The sequence below is a fragment of the Aedes aegypti genome, chromosome 2 (assembly GCF_002204515.2).
Source record: "Aedes aegypti strain LVP_AGWG chromosome 2, AaegL5.0 Primary Assembly, whole genome shotgun sequence".
Lineage (NCBI taxonomy): Eukaryota > Metazoa > Arthropoda > Insecta > Diptera > Culicidae > Aedes > Aedes aegypti.
The window spans coordinates 270,839,675-270,853,530 of NC_035108.1; the positions used below are offsets into that span (position 1 = coordinate 270,839,675).

At 35.6% G+C, this 13,856-nt stretch overlaps 1 protein-coding gene across 3 annotated transcripts in view; it reads right to left on the reverse strand.

Annotated features, from left to right (window-relative positions):
* Window positions 1-7,472: 7,472 nt before the first annotated feature.
* Window positions 7,473-13,856, reverse strand: part of LOC5577780 (ATP-binding cassette sub-family G member 1) — a 180,668-nt gene continuing 174,284 nt past the window's right edge. For 2 of the 3 annotated variants that reach the window (XM_021845072.1, XM_021845070.1), the window contains one exon: window positions 7,630-7,990. In XM_021845072.1, the coding sequence (XP_021700764.1) occupies window positions 7,852-7,990 (139 nt within the window). In that variant the 3' untranslated portion in view covers window positions 7,630-7,851. Of the gene's footprint in view, window positions 7,991-13,856 lie in introns of all 3 variants that reach the window. The other variant, XM_021845071.1, reaches the window with a different exon arrangement.

A 13,856-nucleotide genomic window follows, 5' to 3' on the forward strand; every position in this document is an offset into this window, starting at 1 on the left:
TTTAGCAAATTTCTTTATTATGGTTTGCAGAATGAGTTTTCACTATGGGATGATAATTTTGTACTACGTTTCAGCAATAACGTGTTCGGAACTTTTTGCAAATGTTTTTTCCATAGTAGTTTCCATATAAACCTACATTTTTGGGGCCACCTTTGAATCACCACCGAGAAAACTGAAAATTTCACAGAACACTAGTTTTATATTAAAGATATTAAGGAAGATATGGGAGATTTGATTTTCAAGCATTTTGAAATTTGAACCGCCCTAATGTTTATGTACATAAACATAGGTATGTGTGTATATCTGAGTTGAACTCACGTGATAAAGCAGGGCATTGAATTGAAGTCCTGAATGATTTTAGCGCTGGTATGTATATATGATCTTTTCTCTTTGTATGTTACAATTTGTTAAATGTCTATATATCACTTTTTCAAAGACTACAGGTTTTTATATGGGTCGTCACGTCTACCTGAAAACCTTGGCCTCCTCCTGAGTACATTGTAATGGGTCAACACCCAAGAAAGTATATTTGATAAATCTAGAAAATAATCTTAATGAACAACAAGATATCGACGACATGCTTTCAAGATTGTTTCTTGGATCCCCACGATTGACAAAATTCATTTTGGAGAAAAAAAAATATTATGGGAATACAAATATAAACAACAAATGCAGCGCTGAATTCACTCAAATACATTAATGAGTAAACAAAATTATAATATAAGTCATCGATCAAAAGATTGGGTTCATCATTTGGCAAAAGGTACACATGACATTATTATTATCTGTTAATTTTTCCTTACAAGAGTGGGAATGGAAGCATTCCTTCCACATTTATCATATAGTAATCGAGTTCTAGAATTTAGTGATGAAAGCTTAAAGAACGTCATCGACCTGGGGGAAGTCTTCAAAAGTCTTGTCTGGAACATTCGCACTTGTCAAATGATGGAAAGTGTTTATATCTGAAGTGCTGGAAAAATAAACACATGTTGGCTTAAACTGTGTATTCCGAAGAATCGTGATTTACGTTCCATTTAAGTGTGATAAGCAGCTCTGTATGGTTGAAAAACAATGAGCCGGTGTTAATCTAAGTTGTTTTAAATCAAAGAAGCAAACTTCTTTTTCAAAAAGTTCATATGATCCTCAATACTGAATATTGGTTAATGCACAATAAAACCATTACACGCAATTGCTTCAATGACTCTAGCAAAACATTTTACAGTAAAAAAAAGGTCAGTTTATTGTTTCAATTTATTAAACATTAGAGTTTAAGATTCTCCAATGCCATGTTTCAGTGCATTTATTTAGAAATAAAACTAATATGTTTTTGAATGATTTTTAATCGTTCAAACAAATTACCGTGATTAGTCGTAATTCCAATCAGCGCCAAACTCCATTCAGGTGATTCAAAATGGCAAATATTAACCAATTTTTCATGAAACTGAAACTCAAAAGATTTTTTTTTTAATTTGAAATGATAATTCTTAACGTAAAAAAAATGTATTTCTTGTGGAAATATGAGTGAAAACAATTCAACGTCTTATTAGCTGCCATATTTGTTAATTTCATTAGCCGATTCGTTAAAAATGTCTCTTAAGAAGTTTTGTGGTTTTTTGATCCGTTGACCGCAAGAACCGCAACCCCGCAAATAAAATTTTAAAATGAAATTGAAAGGAGTTGTTTTCCTATATAGAAGAAAACATTTCAAAAAATTATAATTTTTATATTATGTTGAAGTGATACAAAATAATCACTAATGATTTGATGTAAAAAATACAACATAAATTAAACTGCTTTAACTTAAGTAAAAATGCACGGATTTGTATGAAATTAGACATGTTTACTTCACGTTATACGAACTTGAAAAATAAATATGGTATTTGAATTTAAAAATATATATCAAATCGAAAAACCTGTTTTTTTTTTCAAATCGACTTTTTTGTTAATTGAACTAGGTCGAATAACTAAATATGAAGTTTTGTAGGGCAGCTCAAGGGCTTTCATTTGAGGTGTGCCGTAATGAATCAATTTTCTTCGGTTCTCGTTGCCCTGTACCACTCTCTGTTTTGAAGGATACCGGCCACAAGCATACGACTTCTGGCGACATTCTTCATATCTGTCACTCTCTGGCACTCTTCATCGAACCAGTCGTTCGTCGTTGACCAGTGCCAATCACTTCCCGCGCCGTTGTTGTCATAGCTTCATGGATAGGGTCACACAGATTGTCGCTATCTCCAGAAACGTTGATACTTTCTTTTAGATTCAAATGCTCGTCTAGCTGCTGATGGTACTGTGCAGCTACCCCATCAGTCGACAAGAGGTAAATATTGAAGCGAAGCATTCTGTTAGTTCTGGTACTCATTATGCTGGATGACCACACCCGAATTTCAAATACAACGAGAAAATGATCCGAGATTGGAGCCTCGGAAGGTCCTAACATCCATGAAATCTGAGAAATGTCACCCACTAACCAGCACGTGGTCTATTTGGGAGCATGCGTTGCTAGGTGTGTTTGGGGGTATTCCTGCGTGCGAAGTAGATACTATTGCGTGCAACCTCTCTAGCAGCAGCAAAGGTTACAAGCTGCCGGCCATTGCATTGTCATTGGAACTGGAATGGCGGCTTTCCGTTCCAATGACCGCTCGGAAGAAATCTTCTTCCTCGATCTGCGCATTTGCGTCGCCTATGACTTATTTGACATCTTGGGTGACCTCTCCGTAGGCCTTATCTATGCTCTCATAGAACTCATCCTTCATGTCAATGACATGATGTCATCGGGATTATCGTTCGTTGGCGCATATTTGATCAGGCTGCAGTTGAAGAACTTGCGCTTCATTCTCAACACACAGATTCGGGCGCTTACCGGATTCCACCGAATAACTCGCATCATCTGCTTCCTAAATACTCTGAAGCCAACTCCACGTTCTGTTCTCTCGCCGCCGCTGTAGCAGATGTGTTACTTGAATGAAGTATTGGCGATGGAATCCACCGCTCGGAATTCACGTTCTCCGGTTTTTGGCCAACGTATTTCCAGGACAGTTGCCACGATCACGCCGACATTCCACAGTTCACGAGCCAAGAGCCCAAAACGCGCGGGATCATTTAAAGTTATCACGTTTCATGATCCGACTTTCCAGTCGTTGTCCTTTATTCGTTACCGGGTCGGTTGCCGTAAAATCAATCCGCTTGCTCTAAATTTGTCTTTCTTGGTTGGTGAAGAGTTTTCTATATGCCACCTAACCAGAGTTGCGCTACCAACATCGTGCCTCCTCGGAGCTAACACTATACAGCATTGTCTGTTTGTTCTTTACATGATGACCACGGTCATAGCTATCACAACTATTAACCTTTATCGGGGCTTTGGACGTGCTGTACTTCTGGTTCTCAATAGTTTCAAGTTCTTTCGGACATGCTACTATGATGAGCCGTAATTTTTCACCAACAATAAAATTGAAGAAGTTAGCCTATATGACACAACCCTGCAATTCTTCTGTCATTGGGTGAGACTTAAAGATGTTATCTCCCAATGACATCATAAAACTCTTCCGCATTCTTCTACCCTACAAATTTAAAATCTTTAGAAAGTATTCAAAATTTTCGCAGTTTTAGGTGTACTCTTCAAAACAACTTGAATTTAATTTTAGGTAATGGATTTATTGTATATTTTCATTGTAATGGCGTGAAAACGAATGAACAGATTCACACAATTCTTTCACTGATATCTTCGTTAAGAGCTGCGATGTGCTCATGCGCTGAAAAAGTTTACGAAAGTCTCCGAAATGATTGGAAAATGTTTTTTTCCTAGTTTTTTATTCACACATTTCTATTGTTTGTATTTCTGATCTATGTAAAATTGATGATGTTTCAATAAATGACGTATATTGCTGTTTTACATGAAATCGAAAAAAATGTCTTACTAATTTTTAAGTTTATCCCAAGGCCCATTCATTGAAACTTTTCCAGCAGCTGAAGTTTGAGAAATTTGATAGTATCTCTCACTTATCGCTCTTTGTAACAATCATGATTCACACAACATGAGAGTCTGTTTATTATCTTCTGCTACAGCTCTAATTAGATCGGGGCGATAACAGTGCATGATAAAACCCAACCTCACAAGCCTAGAGGCAGTGTTGCTATCGGATGTTTTGGGATAATTTATGACGTCTGTAAAATAAAACACCTAATACCCCAATGGAAAATAAGCGAAAGAAATGAGTTTTTTCACCGCTCTCTCTATGGGGCTCTCGTTCGTTGCTATTATTTATCAAGCTTGTTACAACTTGCGAAACATTGCTGGTCGTAGACCGATATGTTATGTTTTGTTAAGTTTGTTTTGCTTGCTTTGATTTGAGAATGAATTCTGAAATGCCTGACCTTTGTGCAACTTCGGTTGTTCTGGCCAAATGCGATGCCGCAACTTTCAATTGTAAGTTTTCTATGCTCCTTCTCATGCCAAAATATTAAACAACTGATGAAAATTTTTAAATTTAATCAATTGTTTGGTCCCTTGGCGAGACAGGACCTTACCAAAATTAGATAAGGAAAACTTTTTTCATCTGTTAGGGGAAGGGGTGGTAAAATGAACACCTTAAGGAAATCATCTTGTTTTTGATAGAAAAACGAGGAATTTGTATAGTTCTATCGCACAACATCAAAAATAGGGATGTTATCTATAGCAGCGACATGGATTCAGACTAAAATAGCTAAATTTTCACATATTCTCATCGCTATCAAAAAGCGATGCAAATGTTCATTTTACCTGCACTATGTGGGTAAAATGAACAGCGATTGGTGGTAAAATGAACACCACGCAAAAAACGTGAGCAAAACAAATATTTCTGAAAATTCTCATTGCCCCACCGAAAATACATCCATTAATGATTGTAACCCATTCAAAAAGAATTATCAAGGTATCAGATTTGACATCATATCATAACGATATTCACCTCACTGAAAAACCTCAAGTATTCCGAGCCAAAAGTTACGTCTGTTCTAATTTTCAAACTTGGTTTCCTAAAATATTAGTTTTCGTTGATATTCTCACTTCAATTGACCTACGTATCAACTCGAACACGCAGATTTATGCTCTGAATCTTCCGTGCGTAATAAAAATTAATCGAAATTTATTTTTTCTCGGTAAAAGGCACGGTGTTCATTTTACCACCACTTCCCCTACAAGAATATTCTTTATATTGATAATTAAAAATAAACTCAAAAACCATTATCTATAACGGTATGTTTTTCGATATAATTACTCGCTGATAGGTGGATAGGGTGCCCTGGAACAGTTTGAATTTGATTCTCATTAGGCTATAGCCGGCTTTCAGGCAATATTAGGGCATAAGTAGATAATTATTTAAGGTCAGAAAATAACTTTTTACAACGATAGACCCAAGGTACTCCTGTGTGCGACGGCGAAACGGAAAGCGACGGATAGGCTTCAACGCAAAGGACGCTGGGTAAAATTCACGTAGTGAATGAAAAATCCATAAGGAAAACTGATCAAACCCCTAACAGCTGATGGAAGTGAATGGGTCTGGGAATAGGACCGAAACGATGAAGACGATGATGATGGGAAAACAGCCTCTGCAATAGAAGGATTCCAAAGAATAAAAGCAGGATGCTCCGTTCGAATATCCTTCTTTGTGTGTATTCCTTTCAATCTTTATCTTGATTCAATTTACGTGAAAAGATGGAGAATTGTGGTTTATGCTGATGGATGTCTCAGTGCGAGGCACTGGGTTTGAAGAATGGTTAGCAGTGGGAAATTTTTATCAAAGGAAACTCGTGTATTGAACGATATGATATGATGTGCGATAGATTGCTTTGAGCAACATGTGTGCCGATCAACCTGAAAGTCCTTTGAACTATTGTGTCATTTGCGGGAATTATTCATATTCAAATGGTTACGGTTGGACGCTCAATATTAAACGAAGGACGTATTCCATTGAACAGCGTGTTACAGTGCTCATTGTAGCGGAAATAGTTTTCGAGTACAATCGCAACAACATTGCAGCTTGTATGGCGAGGCAATTTATTGTGCACCAGCACTCTATTTTTTATAAATTTTGAAGCTAAATGTGCAAGTATCAACAAATTTCTTAATGGGATGATTCAAGCAGGTTTCTTCAGGAAGCTCTACAAATGCTTAACAAAAATTTCTAGCTACGATCTGCCAACGTCTCTATAACTTAGCTGCTTTATTACACTCCATAAGCTCTTAAGGGGCCCAGACAGCCGTAGTGGTAAACGCGCTGCTATTCAGCTAGACTAAGCTGAGGGTCGTAGATTCGAATCCCACCGGTCCAGGCTCTTTTCGCAATGGAAATCTTCTCAATTTCTCAGGGATCGCTTAAAAAGTTCAGCACCCACCGACTGACAAACGAAAACGGTATACGATTAGCTTATATCGTCGCCTTCGAGAAAATGCCCATTTGTACCACTACTTCCAATATGGTCCCAAAATGCTGCCTTGACGGAGACCAGGAAAGAAGTCTTTCAGACTTGGTGTTCTGATAATTAACCTGAACTGTACGATATGACAGATAATTTTGAAAGATTATACTAAAATGCCGGGTTTTCCAACTCTGCCTGTGTTAGCGTCAATGGCTTTACATTACAAAAAGTTTTTGTACCTAGTAATTTTGTAAAAACATGATTTGAGTTGGACACTACAATGTTAGAACGAATAGTTTTCAAATTTTAGCATTTTTTAACCAGTGCTCTCAAACTCAAATAACCGGTACACCTATTTGGAAACCATCACCTTCCTTGAATTATTACAGCAGAACGCTTAGGTGGCATCCAAACGGCTCAGTAGTGGCGAAAGGATTTGCGAACTTCGCTGTTCGCCCTTGGTCTGATCCCGATCTAATTCCCAGCAAAGCGACTCAATGCATTGACTTTGGCGGCAGAAGAGTCACAACTGCACAACTCTCGAATGGGATTTCTTCCTGGATTCACTAATGCAGCCATTCACTTGCCTCCGGGTTTTGGAAAGTGTGGTTTTTTGAACCGACAGCGGAAGCCACTCTATGTATGTGGCGTGGTCTGATTGACGTATGGCTCAGCTTGATAGGATCATCATCTTCCATGCCTCTCTTATGTCGTACGTTATGGGCAAGCTTCTGCCTGCCAGGTTGGATGGCAATTCCCTTCGAATCAAAAAAGAATGAATGCAAAGCCAGAGTTGAAATTAATATTATGAACTTTTCTTCGGAAATAGGAGATTTTACTCTTTTGATTTTTTTCCTTCTTTTCTAGTAGTTTGTCTTGATCCTAGCTTACACAGCAGTGAAAGAATACTAGATAGAAGAAGGATTATGTGGCAAGTTTTGTGATGGGGAATTATACTGACCTTGTGTCATGGAGAACTGATGATGATGATGATCATGTGACAATAAGAAATAATCTAGATTGATTTCTCATTACTTTTGAATTTCGGACTCTTTTAAATTGATTTTTCCAGAAAATTTGTGCAAAAATAATTTTGTATATTTAAGGCTTGTAAAGTACATTCAACTGCCATTATCACATTCTCAGCTTAAAGCTATTCATAATTTACTAAAAAAATAAGTAAGTGCACTTGTTTTCCATTTGTCACAACGCTTTTCCTTGTACTGTTTCATGTTTTGACTAAAATTAAATTCTTTGTGGAAAGTCCCTCGATAAAAAGCTCACCAGCAACTGCTCACTGAAATACATCACTACTTGTGTACTACTGCCTCTTTCCCAGCTTTTCAACGGCCAATACCTATAGTCTTACAATTACACTAAAAAATCTGTACAAAAAATGTCACCTTATACTAGTTGTGTTTGGCAAGAACTTAGCTTTAACTCTCCTCAGCGCTGTCAGTTGCAACGTAGCTTTCGTTTAAGAGACCAAAAACCTACAACTTTGATAGCTACAAACTGCACCGCCAGCATAACCACGTTGAATATGTAGTTCTGGGGCGTCATACCGAGATCCTTCAAAATGGTGGACGCTTTCCTGTAAAAAGAAAAAAAATGTAATTAAATTGGCTGTAAGCGAAGAAAAAAGCATGGCAATATAAAGATACGTTTAACCTTATTGATGCTTCAAAATAAATTACACATTATGGATTAAGGACAAAATTTGTTCATTAATTTGAAATTCCTTTAAAAAATCGTTTTTGAACAGTTTTTTTTTATTCTTTTAGCTTTAAATGAAAGATATGAATCATGAATCATGAATATAACAAAGAGTAACATAAATTACATATTTGCGTGGCTTAAAGGCTAAATCATTGGGGGGCCAGATAGCCGTAGCGGTAAACGCGCAACTATTCAGCAAGACCAAGCTGAGGGTCGTGGGTTCGAATCCCACCGGTCGAGGATCTTTTCGGGTTGGAAATTTTCTCGACTTCCCAGGGCATAGAGTATCTTCGTACCTGCCACACGATATACGCATGCAAAAATGGTCATTGGCATAGTAAGCTCTCAGTTAATAACTGTGGAAGTGCTCATAAGAACACTAAGCTGAGAAGCAGGCTCTGTCCCAGTGGAGACGTAACGCCAGAAAGAAGAAGAAGAAGAAGGGCTAAATCATATGTCTCTAGTACATTTGGATTTTCTAAATTTGATTGCCATTTTTTTTTTCAGAAATGTTCTAGCACGTCAAAATTTATAGCTACAGGTTACCAAAGTTGTATAAAATATTAGTTTTGTAGTGTTTCACATGAAATTTGAAGTATGATTTATCAAAATTTTCAATGATTTATTCCACCAAGCTTTCAAAATGTGACTTTGGCATTTATTCAAGATATCCCAAAAAAACAGAGATCATGAAAGGATTTTAATTTAATATTATACAAATTCGCGGGTTTCGTTGGAATTGGACATGATGCAAAATTTAATTGATTGAAATCGTTAACGAAGCCGTAAATTTAGTCTGGCTTGAATGTGCACCTTATGAAATTCCAATTAATTCTGACCAAATATGTAACTTCAAACTATCATTTCATTGTGATTTCTACTTCGCTTAGTGTGACTCTACTATAGTCTTCAATGTGAGATTACATATGAGTTCATCTGAACACGTCCAAAAAAGTGGTATTCGTAAACTGACTAACCGTTTAAATAACATCACTGTTCAACAGAAACAAAATGACAACTCTTTACATAAGTATTTCCGTACAATGTCTCCAATAAGCTTCACTTTGTTTCAACTGCAAGTGTTAGTTCGATAAAAACATGAAGCCTTCAGTGTTGCACTAGCTTATTTATTTGCCAAATGAAAATGTCGGTCAGTTCGGTCACGATGGTCTACAAAACTGCATTTATATTTGCTAAAAGACGAGATCCTGCAACATCGACTGAACGGCAAAGCGGTGGCATATCTGATTAGTAATCCATAGGTCAAAGGTTGAGGTTGAGCCTCATGAGGCTTGTCTGAAGTTTTTTTTTGTTTTCATTGTTTTTTTTTTAAATAAAGTCACATAAACTGCAACACACAGTCATACACGAATTAATAGTAAACGTCAAATCACTTTATTGGGTCGTAGACCCAGTTATGCGAACAAATGTGTTGGCTGGGATAATTTGGTTTTAATTGCACAATAAAGTTTAGATGAAATCGACTTTTAAGCATGCTTGAAGTTTCCTTACAAAACACAATACACCAATTTTCTAAACCATTACTTTTTAGTATTAAAATATTATGAACTTTGTTGATAAGTATTAACAAATGAAGTTTGTAATCTGGGCAAATTGAGCAAATAAATTGCCAAACAAGCTGAAATAGTATATTTTTGCTTTTTTCAACAGCCGATCAGGCCATTCCGACATATTTCATGGACCCTTTCACACCATTTTACACATAGCATAATTTTTGTCCTTGGCAACATTTGACTATTCTCGAAATCTAATATTGAAAAAAATCACTGTTTTTTTCCATCAAAACACGTATAAACTTATAAACTGTCACAATCATTGAAATAACTGTGGCTTATTTTGAGATGCCGACAATAGAACAACATATTAACCTTCAGATCTTATGGGAAAAGATGCCCAAGATAAAAAGTCTGTCGAAAAAAGGTATATAAATTATGATATTTAATCAAGAAGTAAAGTGGTGGTTAACTTATTACTACTATCGGATTCTTAGAGCCACTTATGATAGAGCTTTAGCTTTACCTCCAAAAATTATCCAGAAATTCCTTCCAGGATTCCTCCAGCAATTTCTCCAGGAGTTTCATCAGAAATCGCACCGGAGAATCCATCAGGAATTACGCTTATAATTCCACCAAAGATTCTCCAAGAATTTCATAGAGAATTTCTCCAAAACTTGCTTTGGAAATTCTTTCAAAAAATGTCCAGATATTACTCTAGGTTTTGCTTAAATTTTTCTTCCATATATTCCCCCGGAGATTTTTTTAGAAATTCTCCCAGATTTTTTCCGATAATTCTCCTTCTTTTTTATTTGGTTTTAATTCGTCTTGGGAAATCTTCCTGGAATTCTTTATAGGATTTCTCTATAACTCTCACCAATAATGATAAGTGATTGGATGTACTGAATTCTATTTCGAAGGTTCTATAGAGAGTCTCAACAAAGAGGCATGAAAAAATCATTAATTTAAGCAAGAACTTTACTGCCCATAACTGCAAATTTGTCACATTCGACATTTTTCGAAAAGCCATCAGGCCATCAGATGATAAACACTTTTATTAAACTTACTGAAATCTGTGAGATTGTTCTAGAGAAAAAAAAAGTTGATTTATCTCATTGGTGATTGTAATCGCGTAACAGTACTTTGAGGTTATACATGGACCTGTATGTAGTATGTAATGTAGTTTATCAGATTTATTGTCTGACTATTCATCTAATATGCGATATGAGCTGTACATATTTTTTTTAATTGCTTAGCATTTTCCCAGTTATTCTTCAGGAATTTCACATTGGACGCTTTTGAAAATTTGTGTAGAGATTTCCTCCAGGGAAGTATTTTAAACTATTGAGAATATTCCAGAAATTTCCTCAAAATTATTCCGAAATTATTCTCGGCATTCTTTTGAAAAACCCTCCGAGAATTCCTCTTTTAAGAATTTCTTCAAAGAAACCTCCAGAAGTTTATCCATATATTCCAGTAGAAAAGCCTCCGGTAATATTTCCAGGGATTTCTTTAAAAAAAAAATCAAAATCATGAAGATTGAGCCGTCGCATGTCTAGTTTTGGTGCCAAAACTTTGTGGTCCCATAGTACGGGTTTCCCGGTGGCCATTCCGGTGCTCCAAAAGGACCAGAATAACCATCCATTCATTCTTTTGGCAAAATACATCCAAACATAAAAGATCGTAAAGAATTAGACACAATTCATTTAGTTTTGGGGTATAAATCTGAGTGATTTCATCGAATTGTCCAGATTGGCCACCTCCCGGGACTCCAGGAACCGGTTACGCATGGACCATACTGGACCGAATTTTTCAGGGAATATGCACCGTTCCTTATTACAGAAAAAAAAATTATGCCAAAATATCCATCAACCGAATAGAACCGATGTGAATTACATATACAGAACTGCGATGAAAACTTACTTTTCGGATGTTCCGGGTTTCCGGAACCGGGTATGAATAACTAAGTGATTTGAGAATCTCTATTCACAGTCCACGTGAATGCCTATTCAACAATATGAGGACGGTTCAGATTACTTGTATAGTTACGAAACTACAGGTCGTCAAAGTAAGGGTCTCTAAAGGGACTTTTTTCAGATGTAGCAGGTTCCCGCTGGCCACAGTGACCAAATCCGGATCTCCGGGAGGGTTTCTGAAACTAGACATGTGTGCCCTTCATTTAAGCCCAACAGAACTAAATTCGGTCAACACTCTGATTTTAGCGAGCTGTTTTAATTTTCGGGTCGAAAACGACCCTAAGTCACAATTTGTAACTTTTTTTATGGCAGCTCCCCTAGGGGTCATTCAGAACTTTTGTTTCCACAAAAACAAAATTTCCCACAAAAAAAAGGAAGTTTCAAATTGCTAGGTTATTTCAATCAAAAGTTACATTGATTTGAATTTTGAAATGGGTCGAAAAAGACCCAAGGTCCTTACTAAGGTTTAGAATTCACAGCTTCAATTTCTCTAGGAACTCCTCCTGGGACTCTTCCCTGCATTCATCCAGGAATGGCTGCAAGTATTGAATTTATTTCAAGCGTTCCTCTAGTAAATCCTTTAAGTCCCGGGTTTGCTCCAGAGATTTCTCCAGAGTTTGATCCCATTATTTCTTCTGGGATTCTTTCAGGATTTTTTCCAAAGATTCCTTCAAAGATTTGTCCTGATATTCCTTTAAGAATTCTCTTTTTCTTCAGAAACCTTTTACAAATTCCACCAGGGACTAGACATTACTCAAGGATTCCTTCAACAGACTCTACTAGGAATTCTTCCAGTTATTTCTCTTGAATCCTTCGGATTATCCTCCTTGTATTTTTCCTGTGATTCTTCCAGGACTTTGTTCTGAGGTTATACCAGGATTTTTACCGACAATTCTCGAAAGGATACTTTCAGCAGCTTTGGGAGTTTCTCCGGAAAGAGCTTTTCCATAGTTCATGAATTCTTCAGGAGATATCTCTTGGTGATTTTTTTTTCAGAAATTCCCTCACTTATCCTTCCTGAGAATCCTTTAAGGAATCTCAGAAGAAGTTTCCTCAGATAAATTCAAAAGAATCCCTTAAGAAACTACAAAAGCGATTCTTATAACAATCTCTGGAAAAATCTATATATCTATCCCTGGAGAGTTTATTTTAATGCTGACAAATTCCATGCAGAATGAGTCGAAAAAAATAAAAATCGTGCTCGATAGTCTTCGATTTGGATTAAATTTTGCACATGCTTTTGGTATGGTAGAGTAAGTGTTTTCCATAGAGAAACTGATCATTTTGACTCAAGTGGAACTTTTGAAAATGGCCTATGAATTTTTGCATGCAACTTATTTGAAAAATTCTAACTCCGAAACTGTTGATTTTAGAGAAAAATGTTCTATGAAGAAGTTGTAGTGAACCGTTTGGACTATAAGAAAAAAATATACACTGAAAAAATATTTTATTAATTTTCATAAAAAATTCAAAATTAAAACTTAAATTTTAAATTACACAAAAACCCCATTTTTAATATTTTTTAATTTTCACCATATAATCTTGATAGTTAAAAGAGTTTTGGGACAAAGTTTCATGATGGAGAAATTTTTAATAAAAAAGTTTTTCTAAGAACAACTTTTGGACGATTTTCAAAATTTTGATATTTTGTCAAATAAATACGTTCTAATGATACAGTAAGCAACTTGAATTGATTCTAAGCCATAATGATTATATGAATAATTTCTCTAGAAGTAGCCATTTGTGAATTATATCGAGTTTAATGCAAAAAATATTATTTAAATATTAAAATAGGCCATTTTCATTAGTTATTCGTGATTCTCCATCAAGGAAAATAAGTAAATGTAAAGAAATATGGTCTTTACTCTCGAAAACGAATTATTATTAATGGAGAAACGCGAATAACTAATGAAAATGGCCTATTTTAATATTTAAACAATATTTTTTGCATTAAACTCGAAATAATTCGAAAATTATTTATATAATCATTATGGCTTAGAATCATTTCAAGATGCTTACTGTATCATCAGAACGTATTTATTTTGACAAAAAATCAAAATTTTGAAAATCGTCCAAAAGTTGTTCTTAGAAAAACTTTTTTATTAAAAATTTCTCCATCATGAAACTTTGTCCCAAACCTGTTTTTACTATCAAGATTATATGGTGAAAATTTAAAAAATATTAAAAATGGGGTTTTTGTGTAATTTAAAATTTAAGTTTAATATTTGAATTTTGTATGAAAATAAATGAA